Source organism: Corythoichthys intestinalis, chromosome 5 (genome assembly GCF_030265065.1).
Source record: "Corythoichthys intestinalis isolate RoL2023-P3 chromosome 5, ASM3026506v1, whole genome shotgun sequence".
NCBI lineage: Eukaryota > Metazoa > Chordata > Actinopteri > Syngnathiformes > Syngnathidae > Corythoichthys > Corythoichthys intestinalis.
This window is the reverse complement of record NC_080399.1, coordinates 8,363,169-8,386,743: the sequence shown is the minus strand read 5'-3', so window position 1 is coordinate 8,386,743 and position 23,575 is coordinate 8,363,169. Positions and strand designations below refer to the sequence as shown.

The following is a 23,575-nucleotide window of genomic DNA, read 5'->3' as shown; positions in this document are numbered from 1 at the left end:
GTCCTAAATGCATGCGATATCTATGAGACGCATCGGACACTACCGGCTACTTGCATCATGCGGGCGTAGTTTTTAGCAACGTCGGCGTAGTTTGTAGCGGCTGTCAGCTGCTGTAAGTTTTTTTTGTTTTTTGCTTTATTGCTTCTTCCTCTACGCACGTGACGTCAGCGCGTTGTCCCGCGTTAAAAGTAGTCCGGACAAAACGTGATGCTGAGAGCTGGCAAAATTAAACGATTCCTCGAGGTGAATAAAATTATTCGGATCAGTTTTAAAACTCGAATTACTCGAGTTGCTTGAGTATTCGTTTCAGCTCTAGACTTCACTATCAGTTGACGGGACGCAGGGCCGCTCCGTAGAGGGCATGTACAGTGTTTCTGCCAAGCGGGGACTAGGCGAAGGCCAGGTGAAATCGCACTGCTGGGGACAAGCACGACTACACTATAACTCCCATATAATACCTTTAAAGGTACAAAAAGCCATTTTTCTTCGCTTTAATAGTGTTCGGGTGGAACAGTCCATAGGCGAGTCTATAAAAGAAGTAATAAACAGAAAAACAAGCTATTTTTATCTTTCTGCTTTAAATTGAAATGAGTTTTTCACTATTAGACATCCAATCCATTCACTCCCACCCGCCCAGTTCAAACACATTAGACCTCTATGGTCGTCAGTGGCAGCCAATGCCAGGCAATGAGTTCATTTTAGGGAATTTCACGTCAGTTCCTGTTGCTTTTCGGACACTTCCGTTTTCCTTTAGGGCATTTGCGGGTCACTTCTAGTTGATTTGGGGTGACTGAAAATGAAGTGACTCAAGAATGTCCCCAAATGAATCGGAAGTGGCTCAAAATGAACAGGAAAGTTGGCTAACGGTAGAGAGGAAACTACCGTCGTTAGCCTTCTTGGCATTCTAACTAGCCACATTATAGGCATCGTTAACAAGCTTATGTTATGGTTTTTGTTTTACCATCGCTAGACACACTAAACACGCTGAAGTGACCTCCCGTAGCTGGTGTAAAACGTTCATGACAGCGTTTAGTTACCTTAAAGTTTGTGTAGCGTGATGGATGATTGTCACGTAAATGTGAAATGTTGGAGGTGTTGCCTGCACATCGGCTGCCCTTCCTCCTGTAAGCCGCGGCCGACTGTTTCTTTTTAGTTGCCGAAGTACTCCCATACTAGCAACTTTGTCTTTCTTGATGGGGGGGAAAAGCTCAGATGCGGGGGGGTGAGTGCTGCTGCTCCAAGCCACGGATTTCTCGCTAATACCGTACCATGGTATGACGGGAAATTTTTGTGGTTTTGAAACCTTGATGTGTTCATACCACGGTAAACCTGAAACCGGTAACCGGCACATGCCTTTTTTTCACACTCCTAGTCTTTGCTTGGCAAAAACACTGCACACGCGAGCTGGTAACTGTTCACAATTTACCATGGACTCTGCAGACAATAAGAAGAAATTGGCTTCCAGCACAGCCCGAACTCCAGACTCCAAGCTTTATGTTCATGCGTGTACAAGTTTGCGCGCCATGCATGAGCTTAACACAGGCCCCAGTTACGCTTTAGGCCAGAAGTGGCAGTCGCGACCAAAAATCTAATGAGTTATAGTGCAAAAAATGTGATATTTTCTTTGACATTTTCAGGTTTATCCAGACGATGAGTGACGGCCTGTCCGAAGTGGGTCAAGCCCGGGCTTGGATCAGCTTGGCCTTGGAGAAAAAGATGCTCTCGCAGCACCTGAAAGAGTTACTTACAAACCAGGAATTGCTGAAGTAAACATTGAATATGCGTCATTTATTCAACTCTTCAACTTTGTGCCTTATTTGACTTGTTTGCTCTTGTTTGTCCACGCAGACAGTTATACAAACCTCATGCTTTCCTTCTCTGCGAGGAAGAAAGAGAGCAGTTTCTTTTCCACCTTCTTTCGCTCAACACGGTGGACTACCTCTGCTTCACTCACGCCTTCGCTTCTATCAGTAAGTTTGTGTGCAGCGTAATTCATCAAAATGAACAAGAGGCTTAGATGTTCAGTCTTGTTCAGAAAGTTGATCGAGAAGTTCAAAATCATCACTGTCTGCAGACATTCCTTATCGAGTGGCCATCATTCCCATGAAGAAGCTGAGCATCGCCATGGCGACCGTCAACCCGTGGGTATGCGTGTCTGGAGAAATGGGAGATTCAGGAGTGAGGCAGATTCCTAAGAATACGCAGGAGATTTTTTTCCAGGTTTGTCTCAACATGTGCATGATGAGAAAAAATCGTGACGAAAATGAGAAGTTAAAACTTATTCAATTCCATTGACAGCAATGGATGCAAAAAATGCCCGGCAATTAATAGGAAGTAGAGTTATTAGTAAGACAGTAGAGTAAAGGTATTATCGGGCGGCCGATATTATCAGCCGGTAAAAGCGTTTAAAATATGTATGATGGCTTATAAGTTGACATACAAGCTTGTAGCCTTTGTACATGGGCTGGTCACAGCACAGCAGTTATGCTTGGAATGACCTTTACATGTCTCCAAACTAAGATGTTTGGGATTTTTTAAAGTGAGCAAAGACCATTTACGTTCATGGTGCACAAATAAAATAGACAATCACCAGAAATAAATAGTCAGTAAGAAAAGTAATAAAACACATAGATTTACCATTAAAAATATGTGTTAAAACCCAGCAAAATGCATCTTGCGAATTGCCACTCATTTTTGGACATTGGTCTTACGATTGCCTGCCTGTAAACTCTTTGTGAGAGAAATGTGATATAGCAGTGCCTTATTAACACTTTGCATATACCAGGATTATCTCAGACCTGTTCAGACCCTTTGTCCATTGACAAATAGACCCCTCCTAAAAAAGCCGAGTTCAAGCTAGGCGCTTACGCTAATGTACAGCTCCATCGCGTCCATCCTCCGTGCCTCTCGCTCTTTGCTGACTTGCTGCATAAATTCTGATTTGGGAGACTTGACAGTTCAGACTGCGGCCACATTCTGGAAAAATGTAGCCCAGATCTTATTTCAACCACATAAGAAACTGACCTAGCTCGGCTTTGAAATGGTCCACTTTTATGCGACCGGTTCCGTTCAGACCATCAAGTTAATGCCTCACTCGAGTCTGAAAAACACGTAAAAACAGATTTGTGCATTAAGACCTACGGTATAGTTATATTTATTTTTTTCTACCGACAGTGGTTGTGTGCTGGTCACCAAATCTAGTAATTGATTAATGGCGAGCGGCTAGCCTAGCTTGGTTAACAGGTGGGACTGGGCAGTTGGCTAATTTAAAGTTGCACAGAGACAAAGGCTACTTCATAGAAAAAAAGTTAAATAAGTGAGGTTTAGGGGGCATACACATTAGGAATGGGAACCTCAGGGCACCTCACGATACGATACGATTCTCGATACAAGGCTCACGATAATGATTATCTCACGATATCACAATACAGCAATTATCGATATATTGGTCAGAAATTTGATAAATGATATTCTACAATATAACTGTTGAAACGGAAAAAAAGATATTTCAAAATAGAAAAAGTACTGTTTAAGTCATTTATTAAACAGTGACACCTTTTCTGTGCAACATTGCTGTAAAATATGAATCTACTGCAAATTGTGTACCTGTACATATACAGGAAACAAACCACAACCACTGATATCTCTTGGAGAAATCATGATGAATGGCACCCTTAATTTCTTTAAAGTTTTAAATCTTTCAAAAAAAAAATTTAACAGTGCTGTAGGCGTCAGTCAGCAGTTGAGCTTGGAGGGGGGCAATGATAAAATTGGTGGGTCTTTGTATATGACCTTTGTTGCCAAAAGCATTGGTTTGAGCACTTCCACCATCTGCTTCAGCATTTGAGATGTTGGACTCAGTCACAATTTTCCTCACCTTAAAAACAACAAAATAAAACCAAAAATATTAGTTACTTAATAGGTTTTGAGTTGAAATCCTGATTTTTTGTGTTGGAAGTATCGAGTGAATTAAAAATTTTTTGAATTTAATGTATAGAAATTAAAAATGCAATAATTACCTATTTTTAATATGTAGGCTACATTAACCCTTTAAGGTCTGGGCCTATTTTGTCTGATTTTGCATGCCTTTGAAGTTGCCTTTATATTTCAAAGAAAGAATTGTTTACGATGGCCTGGTTTGGTCCCTTTTTTTGTGACACCTTGAACTTCATGTCCAAACTGTTGTTTCCGTCACTGACCAATTATAAATCATCATTTTGGGCCCAAAAAGACCAAAAATTCCACAATCGTTTTGTCAAAATTTTTAATTTTGATGTCCAATTGACAACCAAACATGCGTAACGAACCGTTTTGAAACTTTGTAATATTTATTCAACATGTTAGGATGAACATTCAACCAAAAAAATTTAGAATAGTCTTATATTTGACAATTCAACATAAACAACAGGTATAGCATAGGCGTTTTTTGCCTTTATACATGCTCTAGTCAAAACAGGTTATATACAGCAGACCGAACAGTGAAAAAATATATACCATCTAACACAAAAAGTGTTTAGAGGCCATCTCTTTATGAGTTTAGGTATTGCGGCCCATCACCTGATGAAAACTATGTACACACAATCAAGCTTCTTGAACACACATTTATATACACAAATTGAGAAGACTGATTGTGGGAAAAAATGTATATATATATAACATTGGGGGAAAAAAAGTATTTTCAAAAATATTTACAATAAACAAGTTAAATTTTTTTCAGGCATGCCACTCCGAAAAGCAGTTTCGTCCTGGAATTCGAAACAGGGCGACATCACACAGCCCACACTTCCATGGGGTGTTGGTCCTCTTTCCACCCTTCCATTTTCATTTCACTTTACTTTCATTGTCACTATAAATGTACATGAAAAAAAGTCAGTATTTATGAAAATAATAAAGTATAAAATAAAAATATATACAGCAATAAATAATAATGGAAATCTATATGTATGACAATAGAAAGAATACCATAGCTGAATATGTGCTACATCCCTAATCTTCATATAGAAAGAAGATCACCACAATTATAAATTCCTGCCTTGGATACACACAGTTCACGTACGACTTTGATCTGCTATGCACATTTTATTATTATATACACAAACACACACTTATATTGCATCAAAATTAACTTTGTCATGCAATATCAAAAGAAACTTTTTCCAGCCTAAAAAAAAAAAAAAAGTGAGTTTGCTTACCTCTGCTCGTCGATGGCGTCACCCACGTGTTCAAATACGTCACTATCTTCACTCGAGGACTCTTCCGAAGAAGACGATGATGACGAATTTGGACCATCCTCTTCCTCAAGTTGATCAAATAGCACAATTGCTTGCGCTAAATTTAGTTTTCCGTTCATTCTCAAAGTCACACAAAGTCGCTGCTCGATCCAAACGGCCGTCGGCTCGCCACCTCGCTGCTTCAGAACACTCCTCCCTCTCGTTCGGTGGAACCTCGCATGGCAGTTATATTTATTTAAAAAACGCATTTTGTGCTTCCACTGTGACTTCGAAAGGGTTCGTTTGATTTGTGGTTTTTTCATGGAGCTTCCGTTTTGAAAAAGGACAAGAAATGATGGAAATATAGACACAAACAAATGATCCATGCAGCGTTTTAATGTTTTTTTGAGAGCACAATAAAACTATAAAACTTAAATGACAATATCTCACGTTTTAATTGGTCGATTGACTTCAAATAATAACGAGAGTAAACCGCAACTTCCGCACTTTAAAACGAGACCAACCAACGGCATGTGGGTGACGTATTTAAAACGTGAGGGCGCTTCAAAGACGACGTGCGCTGAGGACGCGCCGGCGCGTCCTTCAACTCTCAAGGGTTAATTACGTATCATGCACATCACCTTATATATCTTGAAAGGTAGTCAAACCATTTTTATAGCTAATTGCATCAAAATGGCAGTAACAACAGTTTGTGTAGTAAACTCGATGGAAAGTGGTTCTCAAATAATATCAAATAAATCAGTAAGTTCATGTAGGCTTGTTCCATATGCATTTTCATCCAGTTTAGGGTCCTGGTTTATTTTACATCACTCAACACCAAATGTCATCAAAATAATACATGTAAAATAAAAAATCATTTACATTGCAAAACTTTCTTACCCCAAGTGATGAAAGTGAAGCAGTGAAGAAATCCGTGTCCACTTCGTCACCAGCTGGCAGTGAACCTTATTTTTGTTAGAAAATTCTTGCAAACAGCAAAGTCCTTGTTCACCTTACTTCCTTTCTTGTTGGTGTAAAGTCTAAAGTGTGTCCACATGTGTGATTTGTAGCAATATTTTTGTCACTTTTTCCTCCGCCGTTCCCACGAAGCTTTTTTATTTTTTTCAACCCACTTGGAGCTTCCTCTCTTCTTCTCTAGACGCCTTTTGCACACTTTACCTTCACCGCCACTCTTGAGCGCCCCTAGTGGACCGCCAAGGAATTGCTCAACAAACACTGAGCAGTTCACAGCATCCAATGGCCAATACGTCAAAAAAAAGTATCGATACTTGGCGGGAGCATATCGATAACCGATCGGGTTGCAAAATATCGTGATATATCGCTGTATCGAGATATTGTCACACTCTTAATACACATACACTTGAGATTTGACTCATTATGTGTTACCTCTGTGTAGGGGCTGCAGGCGGGGGCGTGGATAGCAGCTATTTCATGTGCTCCCGCTGATGCAATAATTCGTAAGTTCGTGTCCGCGCTGTGGGTTCAAGTGAACAAATTACGGACGGTACGCACCTTACAGGATGGTGTTTGTTTGCGCGTTTGGAGGACAGAGGGCGCTCTGACAGTGATTCTGGTTGCACTGCTTAGGAGGGGACCAAACTCTGACAGCAGTCATACAAGGACCAGACCCTGCATCACAATACAATTAGCCATAATATGTCAAGTCCATGACCGCATGTATCAGTTTGATATCGGTATTAGATTTTTTGATTCGGGAAAATATCTGGATATTTTTTTGGGGTTAAAAGTTTATATCGGAAAACTTTAATGAGAAATGTTGGAAAATTACAGGAAGTGACCCATGGAAGAATTTGCATTTTCTTATTTTTAGAGCAATTCTGATTCATCTATCACAGTCAGTGAGTTAACCTGATTGTTTTTGTTCCAGTGTAAGAACCTGGGCCGACTAAGCACGTTACAACTGGGACAGGAGAACTCGGGACTTTTGGCCAAGTGTCTCATCGACTGCGTCATGGTCTACAATGAGATCACAGGCCACACGTATAAGTAAGAAAATCACTTTTGGTTGTTCAGTTTTCAGATTCTTTAAAAAAATGTGAACATCGCTCCCTGCCAGATTCCCGTGCGGCCGCTGGTTGGGGAAAGGCGTGGGGGACGGCAGCCTTGAGCGAGTCCTCATCGGTCAATTAGTGTCGCCTGGTGGAGAGGAAGATTCCGGAAGGTGGACGGGAACGCCGCCGGAGCTCACCTCGCCTTCTCAGGGCGTTCGCGCCGTTCTGGGCTCACTTGCACACCGGACGAGTATGTACAGTATATTAACTCTTCGGAATATAGAAATTCTTGCTCCCTTTAATTGTTCTGACCCTTTTGTTCGCTTCCAGGAGTGCTGTCCGTTGAAGTGCACGAAGACATGAGAGAAGCGGCTAATAACCTCGTCAAGCACTTTCACAAACCTGAGCAAGAGGTGTGTTTATTTTTTTAAATCACGAACTGAACAACTAACAAACACAAAAACAAGCTGTTTTCATCCTTCTGCTGTGAATTAGAACGAGTTCACAATAAAAAACATACACAATTTAAAAAAAAAAAAAAAACTGAATATTCACAATTCTTTTCCTTCATTTCAATTCAAAAATACATTTAAAAAATATATATATATATTTATATATAAACCATATTGGCCCGAATATAAAACGGTGTTTTTTTTGCATTGAAAAAGGACTGAAAAAGTGGGAGTCGTCTTATATTCGGGGTCTAGACATTATACCCACACACGACGCTAGATGGTGCCCGATATCAATTAAGCGAATGCTGAACTTGAGGAGCAATGTTCTGTCATGACCAGTGTTGTTAATTTTACTTTAAAAAAGTAATTAATTACAGTTACAAATTACTTCTCCCAAAAAGTAATTGCGTTAGTAACTCAGTTACCTGAATGTAAGAGTAATTAGTTACTTGGCAAAGTAACTAGTGATTTTTTTTTTTTTTCCTCAAAAAAAAAAAAAAACACACACAGGTCACACAATGTGAAGCTTAAAGTGTTTGGGGGACAATTGGCCCTAGCCCAATTCTTTACCTTCCACTTAACTAGACACAAGGGTATTGCGATAACTAGCTAGTAACCTTTGCTATGTGTGGAAGTCATTTAAAGTTGTGAATCAATCGTTAAAGTTGTTAAAATTTCTCCCGTTATTGCATTAGTTCCCTTCTGTCTACTTTAAACATGTGTAAGTTTTAAAACTGTTTCATCATTTAAAGATAGATTTAAGTTAAGATTTTGCCGATTTAGGAGCATTTTAGATTTTAAAAAATTACTTAGGTTTGCTAGGAAGGATCTCTACATCAGGGCCTTCCTGAGAGGTCTACTGCTTTAAGATGGCGGCTGTTTACAAACGCATGTAGTCCTTAAAACATGTTGGCAGTGCAGCAGTGTCTGTCATTTGCATCTAGTTCTATAATATGATATCTACCGTGTCATGTGGGCGTAGTTTGTCGGCTATGGCTGCAGTCAGGTATTATCGGAGCCACCTAGCATCGCGGTTGCAGCGGCGTCTTCCCCACTCCTGCTCTGCTCAGTGCTCTCGTCCCCGTGAGTCCGTTTCTCTCAGACTTTTTTTTATTCAACCAACTTAGTAACGCATAGTAACGCACGCCTTTCCCGCCTCAGTAACGGTAACGGCGTTGCCAAGATGAGAAAAGTAATTAATTAGATTACTCATTACTGAAAAAAATAACGCCGTTAGTAACGCCGTTATATTGTAACGCCATTATTAACAACACTGGTCATGACAGATCTCAGCTACTCTCAAGTTTAACCAGTTTGCATGATTTTATAGCAATGTTTTTCCTTATTCAGATTTGTTTTAAGACTACAGTTACAGTTAGACCTCACTTTGATGATTAATGCATTTATTGCAATTTTGTTGTTTTATCACAATAAATTGGTTTATTTACATTTCAAAAACCAGAAGCCATTCATTTACGAATGTGATTGCACTTTAGTTTACATATTTAAATATTCGGATATTAAGATTTGAATGAGGCAAAAGAACATGCTTTTTCTCTCAAATATATTGTTCTAATCATTTGTTTGAGATGTACTGTAATTATTTTCTGTAAAAAAAATAATTTTGTGTTTAAAAAGTCTTTTTTCAAACTTGAATTTTTGAAAAAGAGGGGGTCGTCTTATAATCAGGGCCATCTTATATTCGGGCCAATACGGTATATACTGCCCCTTCCCTTTTTTTTTTCAAAATGTGAACTAAAATACTTTTAAAAACTATATATACAGTGGGGCAAATAAGTATTTAGTCAACCACTAATTGTGCAAGTTTTCCCACTTGAAAATATTAGAGAGGCCTGTAATTGTCAACATGCTTAAACCTCAACCATGAGAGACAGAATGTGGAAAAAACAACAACAAAAATCACATTGTTTGATTTTGAAAGAATTTATTTGCAAATCATGGTGGAAAATAAGTATTTGTTCAATACCAAAAGTTCATCTCAATACTTTGTTATGTACCCTTTGTTGGCAATAACGGAGGCCAAACGTTTTCTGTAACTCTTCACAAGCTTTTCACACACTGTTGCTGGTATTTTGGCCCATTCCTCCATGCAGATCTCCTCTAGAGCAGTGATGTTTTGGGGCTGTCGTTGGGCAACACGGACTTTCAACTCCCTCCACAGATTTTCTATGTGGTTGAGACCTGGAGACTGGCTAGGCCACTCCAGGACCTTGAAATGCTTCTTACGAAGCCACTCCTTTGTTGCCCTGGCTGTGTGTTTGGGATCATTGTCATGCTGAAAGACCCAGCCACGTCTCATCATCAATGCCCTTGCTGATGCAAGGAGATTTTCACTCAAAATCTCTCGATACATGGCCCCATTCATTCTTTCCTTTACACAGATCAGTCGTCCTTGTCCCTTTGCAGAAAAACAGCCCCAAAGCATAATGTTTCTACCCCCATGCTTCACAGTGGGTATGGTGCAATTCAGTATTCTTTTTCCTCCAAACAAGAGAACCTGTGTTTCTACCAAAAAGTTCTATTTTGGTTTCATCTGACCATAACACATTCTCCCAGTCCTCTTCTGGATCATCCAAATACTCTCTAGCGAACCGTAGACGGGCCTGCACGGGTACTTTCTTCAGCAGGGGGACACGTCTGACAGTGCAGGATTTCAGTCCCTGGCGGCGCATTGTGTAACTGCCTTTGTTACTGTGGTCCCAGCTCTCTGTAGGTCATTCACTAGGTCCCCCCGTGTGGTTCTGGGATTTTTGCTCCCCGTTCTTGTTATCATTTTGACGCCACGGGGTGAGGAGGGAGTTGAAAGTCCGTGTTGCCTAACGACAGCCCCAAAACATCACTGCTCTAGAGGAGATCTGCACGGAGGAATGGGCCAAAATACCAGCAACAGTGTGTGAAAAGCTTGTGAAGAGTTACAGTTTGGCCTCCGTTATTGCCAACAAAGGGTACATAACAAAGTATTGAGATGAACTTTTGGTATAGCCCAAATACTTATTTTCCACCATGATTGGCAAATAAATTCTTTAAAAATCAAACAATGTGATTTTCTGTTTTTTTTTTCCACATTCTGTCTCTCATGGTTGAGGTTTAGCCGTGTTGACAATTACAGGCCTCTCTAATATTTTCAAGCGGGAGAACTTGCACAAGTAGTGGTTGACGAAATACTTATTTGCCCCACTGTATATTTCGATTTTTCTCCCATGTGAGAACATTGCATTGAACTCGTCTGTTTTGGTCTGTTCTTTTCCTGCCAGAGAGGCAACCTGACCGTGTTACTATGTGGCGAGGGAGGTCTGGTTCCGTCTCTGGAAAAGTTCCTCCTCCACGGCTTCAAATTCAGCCGTCTTTTCCAGAGAAATGTCTTTGTGTGGGACTTTGTGGGTGAGTACTGTTTTTCTCTCTGTGTATGTAACAGTTTTTGTGAGTGTCAAAATCCAGCCTAAAATCATATCTATGCATCTCCGTCACAGAGAAAGCGGTGGTTTCCATGGAAACGGCCGACCAGCCGGGCTACCCGCCGGGTTCTATGCTGATAAAAGAGCCACCCTGCGAATTGCTCTGCCACTACGTCAACTCCATTAGCGCCTCGCCGCGAAACATTGGGAAAGAGGGAAAATTCCAGCTTTTGGTTTGCTTGGGAGTCAGGTGAGTGGCAGCCACGCATTTTAAAGGGAACGCCGTGTTAAATCACATGTTGGTTCTATATGATTTATTTCAATATTAGTAACTCATCTACAGTGTTGTCACAGAATACGCCATAAAAAAGTAATTTAGTTTCTTTACTGATTACTTTATAATCAAAGTAACTACCGTAATTTTCGCACTATATGGCGCACCTGATTATCAGCCCCCACGTATCAAATTTGGCATGAAAATGGCATTTGTTCATTGATAAGCCGCACCGGACTATAAGCCACAGCTGTCCTCACTGTATTATGGGATGTTTACACCAAAAGATGTTAACCGTTAAAACTGTATTTGACAGCGGCATCATACGACTGTCATAATACTGTCATCATACTGGCATATTTGACAGCAATAACAAAATACCCTTGATGGTGTTAAGATTTATGTTTCTCTTATTTGTAATTTGCGTTAGTCATTTACTTTATTGTAGTCATATTTTGTTATGACTGATCCTACTATGAAAGAAATTTGATAGTAATATATTCTAGTGTACTTATTGAGAGGGAGCTGACATTTAAGTAAACACTATAAGTTCCTGTTTACTGACTCTTAGAGGAAGTCGCCCAATAGAATGAATGTGATTACCATTCACATGGGAAGGATAACATCTTCCTCATTGTCAATGTGCAACAATAGAGTGGACCCCAGTTGAGTTGAACTTTACTGTAAAATAGACACAAGAAACAAACGAGAACTCATTTTGTTTAATGAAACGCCACTAGCTTAATGCTAACATATAATGGAAAACACCAAAGGTGGGCTAAGATAATTAGCAAGGCAGAATTCAAGACAAAATTGAACATTAACTCTGTATTAGAGCAACACTAGCTAACTTTTCAACCTTTATAAAATATTTTCATAACATTTGTGATATGTCGACTGACAACTAGTTGACTGACATGTCTTTTATATCTTGAGGGGGTCTGTGTTGCTTTCACCGGCACTAATTAACTTTGAGAAGGGTGGCAGGTATCCTGCAACACACAAAAAACTACAAATGTGCTGACTGATTTACGGCATACGTCACTTCTAGAGGTGGGAATCTTTGGGCACCTAACGATTCGATTACGATTACGATTCAGAGGCTACGATTCGATTATAAATCGATTATTGATGACCACCCCCCTACTATTAGCTGCTTTGCTATTAGCTGCTTTTAATGTTTTGTACATTAGTTACAAAAACTATTAAAAAAAAAAAAAAAAAAAAGCCTCGCAGGCTTGAATAAACGACTATTTCAGTATCAAGTTAACAGTTAAAAACAGTAAATAATATACTCAAATCCCCATTCTGTATCAGCAGCTTTAAACTACATTCAATTTATTTAATGTTGTTAATCAACCGTTAAAGTTGTTAAAATTGCTCCCGTTATTCTATAATATCCCTTTTGTCTACTTTCGACATGTGAAAGTTTTAAAACTATTTTAAAGATAGATTCAAGTCAATATTTTACCGATTTAGGAGTATTTTAGATAAAAAGTTTATTAGGTTCGCTTGGAAGGTTCGCTATAACAGCCTTGCAGGGAAGTCTACTGCTTTAAGATGGCGGCTGTTTACTAACGCCCGTATCTAGCTTTCTGTATATTGCATCTAGTACCATATAAATATGATATCTACCATGCCAGTATGTGGACGTACTTTGTAGCAGCTATCGGCAGCAGTCAGGTATGTTGTTGTGTTTTTATCTCGCAGCATGAGTTGAGCTAGAGCTGTGAGTTGAGCACTGGCATTACCCGAGGGGTCGGGTAATAACAAGCATGATGTTTAGCTACTCTCGCTCCGTTCCTCATTGCGTCCCGAAGACCGCGCGGCGCGCTGAGTGTGTTTTACTTCCGCTTTACTTGACATATTTCAATAATCGGAATTTGGATGTTTGTGAATCGTTCTCCAATCTTCCACGGCCGAATTGCGAATAATCTAAGAATCGGAAATTACGTTTTCGTTCGAATTCTGCAAAGACGGCAGAGCAACAAAAGAGACAAAAAGTTTTGTCTGAGGAGGAAAAAAAGGGAGGACCAGGGATAAAAGGATACTGAAAAATAAAAATTGGCATGGCTTTCACTCGCTGGGGTAACGCCACCCGAACTCGTCAGCACTGACAATTTCAGGTTGGGTGGGGGGTTAGCAACACTAAGCCACACGGTTGCTAACCGTCCTATGCTATTGTTTAGCCACAACTGGATTTATTACCTTATTACTAATTATCCTTCACACAGCCGCCGGAAACAGAATTGTTGTTTAATCCATCTCCAGCCGACCGGTAGATCATGATTTTTTGACATTGTACGGGTGTGCGCTGGTCCTCATGGGAAACGCAGTCTTCCTTAAGGCAAAACACTACCGTTTTTGTCCACCGGCGTCGCTAAAATCGACCAAAACTGAAAGGGTACCTAGTGTTGCTTTGAGCAAGTGACTATTTTTGGTAAATTGACCCCTTTTATGCCCAAATTATGTTTTTTTTTTTTAAACCCTTAAAGGGCAGTCATTGAACTCATTGGCTGCCATTGACGGCGCTAGACGTCCAATTCATTTTAACTTATTTATAGTAATAATATAAAATACAATAATGATTCATTAAAAAAATAAATACAGGTAATTCCGGTAAACTTTAGTTATGCGATTTTGACTTTACGACGCGGGAGTCTCGTCCGCCATTTTGTCTCCAGTCGATATTTAGTTTTTTTTGCGTACGCAATACCTTATTGTACATCATTGTATCTTAATTTTTCCTGCCCTCACTAAATGTGAAGTTGTTCAGCTTTTGACTTCCTTCACTTTTGACAATTTGTAAAGCTGTAACACACAAATATGCACTTATGTTTAAAACGACACGTATTTTAACAATTAAACACTTGACACAAAACAAATAGTGTTCAAACGTCCATCTAGTCTGATCAATATGTAAATTTAGCAGATTAAGTTGGCGGATTTTTGTTCGGCAAATTAGGCTATCTTAAATGCTACGAATGCTAACGTATTTACAATTCTCCAAGCAAATCGCTCACACGCAACTCCACAAACTGTAGCTGTAAACTTCATTACAAATACATACACAAACATACAGAATATTAGCTGAAACAACTTAGTCTTATGTGGGGGCAAACCAGAGCGCAGCTGTCCTTTATCCATATCAGACATGCCTGCTTGTCAGTCATGCAGTCCACCCAGACCCAAAGTCTCCACCAGAGGGCAGTGTATCCATCATTAAACAAAATACAATACTTTTGGACTTTTTGGATAGTCATTTTGTGGGCTTACTTAACAGGTTAATTCCGAATTACGAGGAAATTCAGGTTACGTCGCCAGTGTAAATGCTAAATATTTTATTGTTTGTTATTGGTAAGTTCATAATGTTATGTAATGTTCATTTGATGCCAACCCTTTCACGTCAAATGGATAGCCTAATTTATTGATTTTTAGGGCCCGAGCACTAAGCATGCGAAGGCCCTATTGTAATGCAAATTTTTTTTTTTTTTTTTTTTTTTTTACAGCAAATGAAAATGGCCAATTTGAAGGCCTGAACATGCTCGAAAACTCACCACAATTTGCCCATACATGCGGCTTCGCCGTAAATTTTGATAATTTTTCAACGTTGCAAAAAAATGTTTTCAAATGGCTCAGTGGCACCCCCTTAAATTTTTAAAAAAGGCCTTTCCTTTGATGTTTTTCAACGTCGCGCGATGAAATTTGGGGAGTCGATACGTTGTCTAAAACTGCCTCAAAAAGTCTACAGCACCCATATTCCAAACCCAAAAGGAAATCAGGTATTTTGGATCGAATGTTGAACAACTTGCCATTTTGGTCGAAAACCAGAGTGCACGTTTGAGACCATTACGCCGAGGCAGTTAGTTAGACCCTCCTCAAAATTGGTCAGACTGTTTATGACCCATATGAGATGTTAGGTTATGAAAAATTTTCTAAAAATTGTATTTTATTCATTGACTTCTACTAGTGATAAGAGCTTGAGTTTAGTTCTCAAGGACGTCTATTATTGTCAATTAGGACTGCTTTTTTTTTCTGAAATAATGCAATGCTAAAAAGAAAATCAAATCAAAATGAAAAAAAAAAACAAATACATGCCAGTTATTTTCGTAATCATATCAAATTTCATAGTATTTCACCCATTGTCTGCCCGTATGACATCTAATCCATTTTGAATGGAAGGGTTAGGGTTTAGTGGCACCCCCTTGAATTTTTAAAAAAGGCCTTTCCTTTGATGTTTTTCAACGTAGTGCGATGAAATTTGGGGAGTCGTTACGTGGTCTAAAACTGCCTCAAAAAGTCTATAGCACCCATATTCCAAACCCAACAGCAAATCAGGTAATTTGGATCGAATGTTGAAAAACATGCCATTTTGGTTGAAAACCACAGTGCACGTTTGAGACCATTACGCCGAGGCAGTTAGTTGGACCCTCCTCAAAATTGGTCAGACTGTTCATGACCCATATGAGATGTTAGGTTATGAAAAATTTTCAAAAAAATTTATTTCATTCATTGACTTCTACTAGTGATAAGAGCTCGAGTTTAGTTCTCAAGGACGTCTATTATCGTCAGTTAGGACTGTTTTTTCTGAAATAATACAATGCTAAAAAGAAAATCAAATCAAAATGAATAAAAAAAGAAATACATGCCAGTTATTTTCGTATTTATATTAAATTTTATAGTATTTCAGTCATTGTTTGCCCGTATGACGTCTACTCCATTTTGAATGGAAGGCACGGCAGCGATAATCCGGGCGGACTGGACGTCCACCGCCGTGGATGGCAGACGGCGAGTTCAACGATCGCCTTTATAAAGACTTAACCTTTTGACCTCTCCTCCCCTCAGGGACCGCCTTCTCTCCCAGTGGCTCCCCCTTCTGGCCGAGTGTCCACTGACGTCAAGGACCTACGAGGACGGCGCCCTGATGCGCGATCGCGCCGCCGTCGGCTCGCTCTCACGCATCTTGCACACGCTCAACGAATTCGCCGTCACGCTGGAGTCGTCTCTGGTCAAAGGCGTGGCCCTCTGACGCACCCACGTTGGCTTCTGAACTCCTCGTTTGCTGTAAAAAAAAATACAAGCGCCCGTGGACGGGAATGACGCCACGTGAGCTCCAAACCTTCTGCCTTGTAAATGTCTTTACACACTGTATCTGCTTCGGGAAGTAGCCGGATCCTTGTTTGTGTGTTTACACTGTGGAAAAAAAAAAACTCTCAACAAATCCTCGGCTAAAAACCGTTAACCCTGAAAGTAGTGCTGTACGATATGACGAGTAGTGTTTAAAATAAGAGCAGTACAACAAGATAAATCCAGGTTTTCAATATATTTGCTATTGCTACATGGGAAACAAGCTAGTGGTAGAAAAGACCCACCATTCATGATCTACTGGACACATGGATTAAAGTTCTCCGTCGTAGTGACGGAAATCTGTCGGCAGGGGGTGCTGATGGGTGTAAATGCACGACCGGAGCCTACGAATAATTTTACAAGCATTCGTTGTTGTTAAATCCAGTCTTGTCATGTTTTTTGTATACATCGGTACCTCTACTTACCGGTGTTGTTTTCGTCAACTATGACAAAAATGAAAATATTTTGTCAACGAACACTTTTTTTCATGACGACAATGAGACTATAACGAGCTAAAAACGTGTCTGGGGAGACTAAACATAACGAGATGAATGCCAGTCTTCGTCTGACGAGATGAAAATGTGCAATACTTTTTGTCACATGTTCACAATGTGTGACATTTTACAGTCCCGTTCAAAAGTTTGGGGTCACTCAGAAATTTCCTCCTTCTTGAAAGAAAAACTGTTTTTTTTTCAATGGAAATAACATTAAACTAATCAGAAAACCACTCTATACATTATTAATGTGGTAAATTACTATTCTAGCTCACTCCAGTGTTCTAATGGTACATTGTGCTTGCGAGTTGCCTTAGAAGGATAATAGATGAATAGAGAACCTTGTGCAATTATGTTGTCACAGCTCAAAAAGGTTTAGGTCAGGGGTGTCCAAACGTTTTGCAAAGGGGGCCAGATTTGGTGTGGTAAAAATGTGGGGGGCCGAACTTGGCTGACGTCCTTTTCGTGGAACAATATATTTAAGCAAATTTTAACAATCCATTCTGTGTGTCACATTTGCTTTAATTTTTTTTTAAATGAATAATTTCAACAATCTCGCAACTGGCCTTTGTGCTGTTCTCTTTCGACTCTCGAGCTCTTGCGAAATTCTGCTGGTGTGAAATTAAACTAGTTTCAAGTTGCTTCAATTTCTCGCTGCTTATCGTCCCTGAAATCTTGTCGTACACGACAGCGTGTCTTGTTTGGTAATATCGCCTCAAATTGAAGTCTTTAAAAACAGCAACTGTCTCTGCAAATGAGGCAGACACAGTTGTTTCATATTTTAGTGAAGAAATAGTCCAATTTCCACCTATCCATGAAGCGTCGGTCATCGCAGTCAACTTTTTTTTCTTGATTGTCGCCATTTTAGAAAATTGGAAGTAGAGGGTCACACTGGGTAATGTTGCTTACAGTGCTGCTGCCTTTTAGTGGGTAAATGAGGAGCAGCATTTAGTGTGTAAGCTACTTCAAATGCCGGTAGCAGTACTGCTGACCAATTTATGAAGTCTGTGTGCGGGCCAGACGTTATTGATTTTATGACAGAGGCTGGGGGCCGGATGAAATTTGACCACGGGCCACATTTGGCCATCAGGCCGGACTTTGGGCATGTCTGGTTTAGGTAGTTAGAGAAGCTATAAAACTGATCTTCCTTTGAGCTAGTTGGGTATCTGGACCTTTGTGGGTTTGATTAAGCTCTCAAAATGGCCACAAAAAGACAATATGTATGCATGCATGGCATCATGAATGCTTTGAAATACCAGGACATTTTAAATCAAAATCTGTTGCCCTCTGCCTGAAAGCTGAAGATGGGTCGTCACTGGGTCTTTCAGCAAGACAGTGACCCTAAACATATGGCCAAATCTACACAGAAATGGTTCACCAGACACAAAATCAAGCTCCTCCCATGGCCATCTCAGTCCCCAGACCTTGTTTTGTTGGCAAAAGGGCGTTGTACAAAGTATTAACACCAGGGGTGCTAATAATTGTGACACACATTATTTGATGTCAAATAATTTTTTCTTTATGTGGGATTTTTTCCCCACTGAATGAATGCACTTGTATTGAAGGTTGGATTTTTCTCTTTTTTTCCATTAAGGTCCCATATTATTTGAATTTTTAAAAAATTATTAGAAGCTAAAAAACACATCTTTTTCAGGGGTGCCAATAATTATGGAGGGCACTGTGTATCGTACAGCACTACCTGATAGCGTTGGTTACCGCTTGCACTCTTGACTTTAAAATGAAACGTGCATGGCCAAATCTGTTTGTTTTGTCTCTAGCGTATTGTGATCCCAACTATCTCGGACTCTAGCCTTACTCGCTTATTTCCACGCCGAAAGGGACTCGACGTTCCGCTGTGTTGTGGTACGTTTCCATTCATTTCTTACGATATCGACTCTGTTTACGTCACGTTTTTTGTGTTGGTGGGACTTCAAATCTCCTTGTGCTTGTAAATAAGTTGGCCTCATCTAATATTCTCTCAGTGTTGTGACATATTTTCAAGTTTGTTTGTGTCAAACGTTTAGATTCTGATCCTGTGGATGGTGGTCCTGCTGTTCGTCTTACATGAAAGTGTTAAATAGAGCGCACCGGCTCATAAAAACCACATAGTATTATACAGTGAACCCTCGACCTTGTTTAGTTTGATAATTGGAATTACTTAATGAAAGTTCACTGCTATAACTCTAAGTGCCTGCCACTTAGAACCAATTGAAATGGATCAAACAACTTGGATTTTGGGGTATTCTCAGGTCACTTCCATATATGATGAGCTGACACAATCTTTTCCCAGTGTTTTCTCATCTGTGGAAACTGGGTCGAAATGGTTCTTTGAATGTTAAAGGTTGCCGACCCATGATCTATTAGAAATTAGCATGACGTTTCAATAATTACAATACAAAACCAGAAGTAGTAATTCTTCATACCTGCCTCAAAAGTGATATCTTAACTGCTAATGCTAACACTTTAGTCAAGCTAACTGAATGAAATTAGATGTTACAGTACAAAACGGGCAGAGAAGTTCATTTTTAGCTCGCACGTTGCTATTTCTCATTGAACTTTTAAAATTTTGAAATTTGGATAGTTTACGTTAACAGGCAATGAAAACTTGCTGAAAATTCTCCGATTATGGCGGGGGTTCACTGTATTTTGTTAAATCTACCTGTTAAGAAACATCTTTTTCCTGCACTGTCCCGCAAGCACTATGTAACCAAACCTCTGTTGTCATTTAAATACAAATTAGCGAGTGCAATAAATGGTTATTTATGAAAATGTGGCATTACACATTAAAGTTACTAATGAAACAAGCTGTTGGTGTTGTTTCTTTAATCGTCATTTGGCTCAGGTAGGTTACCTTGACTTTGAAGGAATCTGACCTTCCAGCCAAACCGCCGGAATCATGCCAGCCGAATCCTGGGACTCGCGCTGGCGCAGCTCCAACGACCCGGGCTGGCGGGGTCAAACTCCGCGTGTTCACCTTAGTCTTAACCCTTTGTACTGACTCCATTTTGAAAGGTTTAAAGAAGGCTCACTGAAAACAAGTTGACAATTTATGCAGGTCGACAGCGATCAAAACGGCAAGGTGAAACAGAAACGATCAGGCGGGGAGGCAAGCTCGTTCCAAGGTCACCATATCAGAAGTCAACTAAAGCTTCCCAAGAAAAAAATGACATCGCTCAGATAAAAATTCAGTCTTTTGACGGCTTATCGCTGGGTGGGTCGTGGCCAGGAAGACGGGTATGTTTGGGATTATTCTCTGTTTGTGGATTGGACAGGAGGATTTGGGAGTTACTGTTGTCCGGGCAATGGGGGTTGTGGATTTTGCCACATCAGCGTCAAAGGGGCTCTTGGAGTTTTGTCAGTCGTGTTATCAGTTGGATTTAGGCGTTCTTCGGTTCTTGTTGTATTGGGACAGAGCGTCACGCCATTTGTTCTGGACTGTCCGGGAGAACTAATGGTATGAGCGTTATTTATTTTATATTGGGTGTGATAGAGTAATACAAACAGTCAAACAGTAAATACGAGAAACGATACTATTCCCTGATTAATTATATTAAGTGTATTAGAGTAATGCAACCATTTAGACTGTGCCTACGAGAAAAGGTACTATCTCCTACAAGTTGAATTTGTCACGGGGCGTGGCCTACTGAAGCCCAGGATAACGCTGCAGTCCCGTCAGCAATTTTTGATGCGGTCTGAATCCATATCTGCAAGCGCACCAGGATGAAAGATCATCAATAAATGCATTTGAATTGATTCGTCATGCATATTTCAGTGTTTTTGTAAGTAATATATTGATTTGAATTTTAGGTCTAGAAAATTATTATCTAATTTTCTGTCGTTGGTCATACTGCAAATCAGGGGCGAAGCTTACGAGGGAGCCGGGTGGTGTAACACATATACACTTATGTTCAAAATGATACGCATTTTAACAAACGCTTGACACGAAACAATTGGTATTGAAAAGTACATCTCGTCTGATTTATATGTAAATTTAGTAGGTTGAATTTGCCTAATTTGCCAAACAAAAGTCCGCTAGCTTAAATGCTACGAATGCTAACATATTTACAATTCTCATAAGTCGTTCACACGTAACTCCACAAACTGTAGCTTTAAACGTAATCGCAAATGCATACGCAAACATATATTAGCTGAAACAACTTACATCCTTACGTGGGCCAAATAAGAATGTGATCCTCAGTCATATAAGGCAACAGTCCAGACAAGACCCAATGCTGCCACCAGAGAGCAGTGTATCCTCCACCATTAAACACAATATTTTTGGACTGTTTGGATAGTTATTTTGGGGTACTTAAAGGGTTTAATCCGACTTAAGCGGAAATTCGTTTTATGTCACCAGCGTAGGGACGGAACTCATTCGTAACCCGTCATATGAATAAAGCAAAGTAAAAAATAAGATACTTTGAGGTACAATTAGCTCATTCGCTCCCAGCCATTTTCACCGGGGCAAGGCCCTTCGCTCCCGGCCGTTTTACTGGATTTTGACTGATTTTGCAAGGCCCACAGAAAATTCTGTTCTATTGCTATATAAATATGGAACCCACCAAAAGAAATATTGGACTCTCTTCTTTCAGCAGAAAAAAAGTTAATTCATATCTTTTTTTCCATTCTTTAGAAATCAGCATTAGAAAATAGCTAGTTTGAGCAATTTTCTAATTTCTGATGATAAAAACAGAAATTGAGCTTTTTGTGAAAGCATACATTTCAAACATAACTTTGACTTTAACACAGCTATTTTTTTTTGCTTTAGTTACATCCCAAACATCTGAATAATGTTTTCCTTTTACAAAATAAGATAAACAAGACAAACAGAGCTTTTGATCGCAAAGTAACAATTTATTTAAACATAACTAAACTATTGAACTGTTGAAGTATTTGCGCACATAACAACGACGAAGGCTCTTGGCTGCTCCCGGTTGAATGAGGTGGCTCCCAGTAATCTGATGAGTCCGGATCAAGATCGGTCTCACTTTTTTTAATCAGCTCAGGAGTAACGCAACGTGAGCCCAGCAGAACGCGTGTGGAACCTGACGCTATTGTGGCCGTCACCGTCTGTCTCATCAAGATAGATTTTTTTTTTTAATCCTTCTTTGATGATGGTTTCGTTTTCTTTTCAAAACACTCCTCCAGTATCGTTTTTTTCCCGATCGTTCTCCACATTTTTCTCAAATTCTCACGCGTCTTCACAAGATCTGTTTCCGTTTCCTGACTATTTTTCTTCACTTCCTTTCTTGGCCCGAGATGAGTTCATACAAAATGCGCTACAGCCCTCCAGTGGCCAGTTTTATTGCTTTAAAATGAGTTTTGAGCGTTGTGCGTTGCAGTTTAGGTGCAACAGAACCTAGAGATGCCTCTTGTCAAAAAAAAAAAAAAACGTAAAAGACGTATAAATACGTTTATGGGACACTGAAAAAATTTAAAAATAGAAGGTATTTATACATTTTGGGGAGCAAATGAGTTAGGTACTGTTTATGCGACAAAAAAAGACTGGAGACAAAAAATCGCGGGTGAGACTCCAACTCAAAATCAAGTAAGTCCACTTGTATACACATCCATATAAGGGTTTTGTTTTTGTTGTTTTGATATATAATTTAGGGAAAAACGTCTTGTATGGATCTTTTTCAAATGATGTTAAATCTGAAGAAATACATTGAACACAGTAACACACCCCAAAAAAACTTTTTTTTTTAGAAAAATGTGAATAGTTTTTGTGTAAAAATGGGCAATTTCATGTCCAAAAAGGCTTCGCTTCCACACGGGGTTCCCAGGGATCTGTTCTCGGCCCTCTTTTATTTTTGTTTTATTTATTGCCTCTTGGTTATGTTTTTAGGAAACATGGTGTTTTATTTCATTTGTATGCTGATGACTGTCAGATCTATTTTCCAATGGCACAAAATGGCACTTTCAGTCAACTCATTTAATGCCTGTTTTTTTTTTTTTAATTTGAATAGTTTTTGTGTAAAAATGGGCAATTTCATGTCCAAAAAGGCATCGCTCCCACACGGGGTTCCCCAGGGATCTGTTCTCAGCCCTCTTTTATTTTTGCTTTATTATTATTATTATTATTGCCTCTTGAATTCTGTTTTTAGGAAACATGGTGTTTTATTTCATTTGTATGCTGATGACTGTCAGATCTATTTTCCAATGGCACAAAATGGCACTTTCTGTCAACTCATTGAATGCCTTAACGACATAAGTCGTGGCTTTCACTTAATTTTTTAAGTTTGAATGACAGCAAGACTGAAGTCATGGTGTTCAGACCAAGTAGAAAGGCCTCCCTGAATGTTGACCTCGGTTCATTGTCTCCGTTTCTTAAGAACTATGTCAAGACATACATACATTTTAAGATATTGTTATTTGTTTTTAAATGTTTGAATAATCTTGCGCCGCCATATCTGTCAGAACTGCTTCAGCCTTACAGTCCAACCAGAACACTCAGATCAGCTGACCACCTGCTTCTAGAAGTCCCAAGATCAAGGCTGAAGCTTGGGGTGACCGTGCATTTGCGGTGATGGCGCCCAGGCTGTGGAAGTAATTACCACTTACTA

At 39.6% G+C, this 23,575-nt stretch overlaps 1 protein-coding gene across 1 annotated transcript in view; it reads left to right on the top strand.

The window, feature by feature from the left end:
• LOC130916156 (DENN domain-containing protein 5B-like) overlaps positions 1 to 20,841 on the top strand; it is a 66,286-nt gene extending 45,445 nt beyond the window's left edge. Inside the window, exons 13-21 of the mRNA XM_057836650.1 lie at positions 1,638 to 1,766; positions 1,849 to 1,970; positions 2,075 to 2,220; positions 7,120 to 7,238; positions 7,309 to 7,493; positions 7,574 to 7,656; positions 10,974 to 11,100; positions 11,190 to 11,364; positions 16,234 to 20,841. Coding sequence (XP_057692633.1) covers positions 1,638 to 1,766; positions 1,849 to 1,970; positions 2,075 to 2,220; positions 7,120 to 7,238; positions 7,309 to 7,493; positions 7,574 to 7,656; positions 10,974 to 11,100; positions 11,190 to 11,364; positions 16,234 to 16,417 — 1,270 coding nt within the window. The 3' untranslated portion in view covers positions 16,418 to 20,841. The remainder of the gene's footprint in view (positions 1 to 1,637; positions 1,767 to 1,848; positions 1,971 to 2,074; positions 2,221 to 7,119; positions 7,239 to 7,308; positions 7,494 to 7,573; positions 7,657 to 10,973; positions 11,101 to 11,189; positions 11,365 to 16,233) is intronic.
• Positions 20,842 to 23,575: the final 2,734 nt, after the last annotated feature.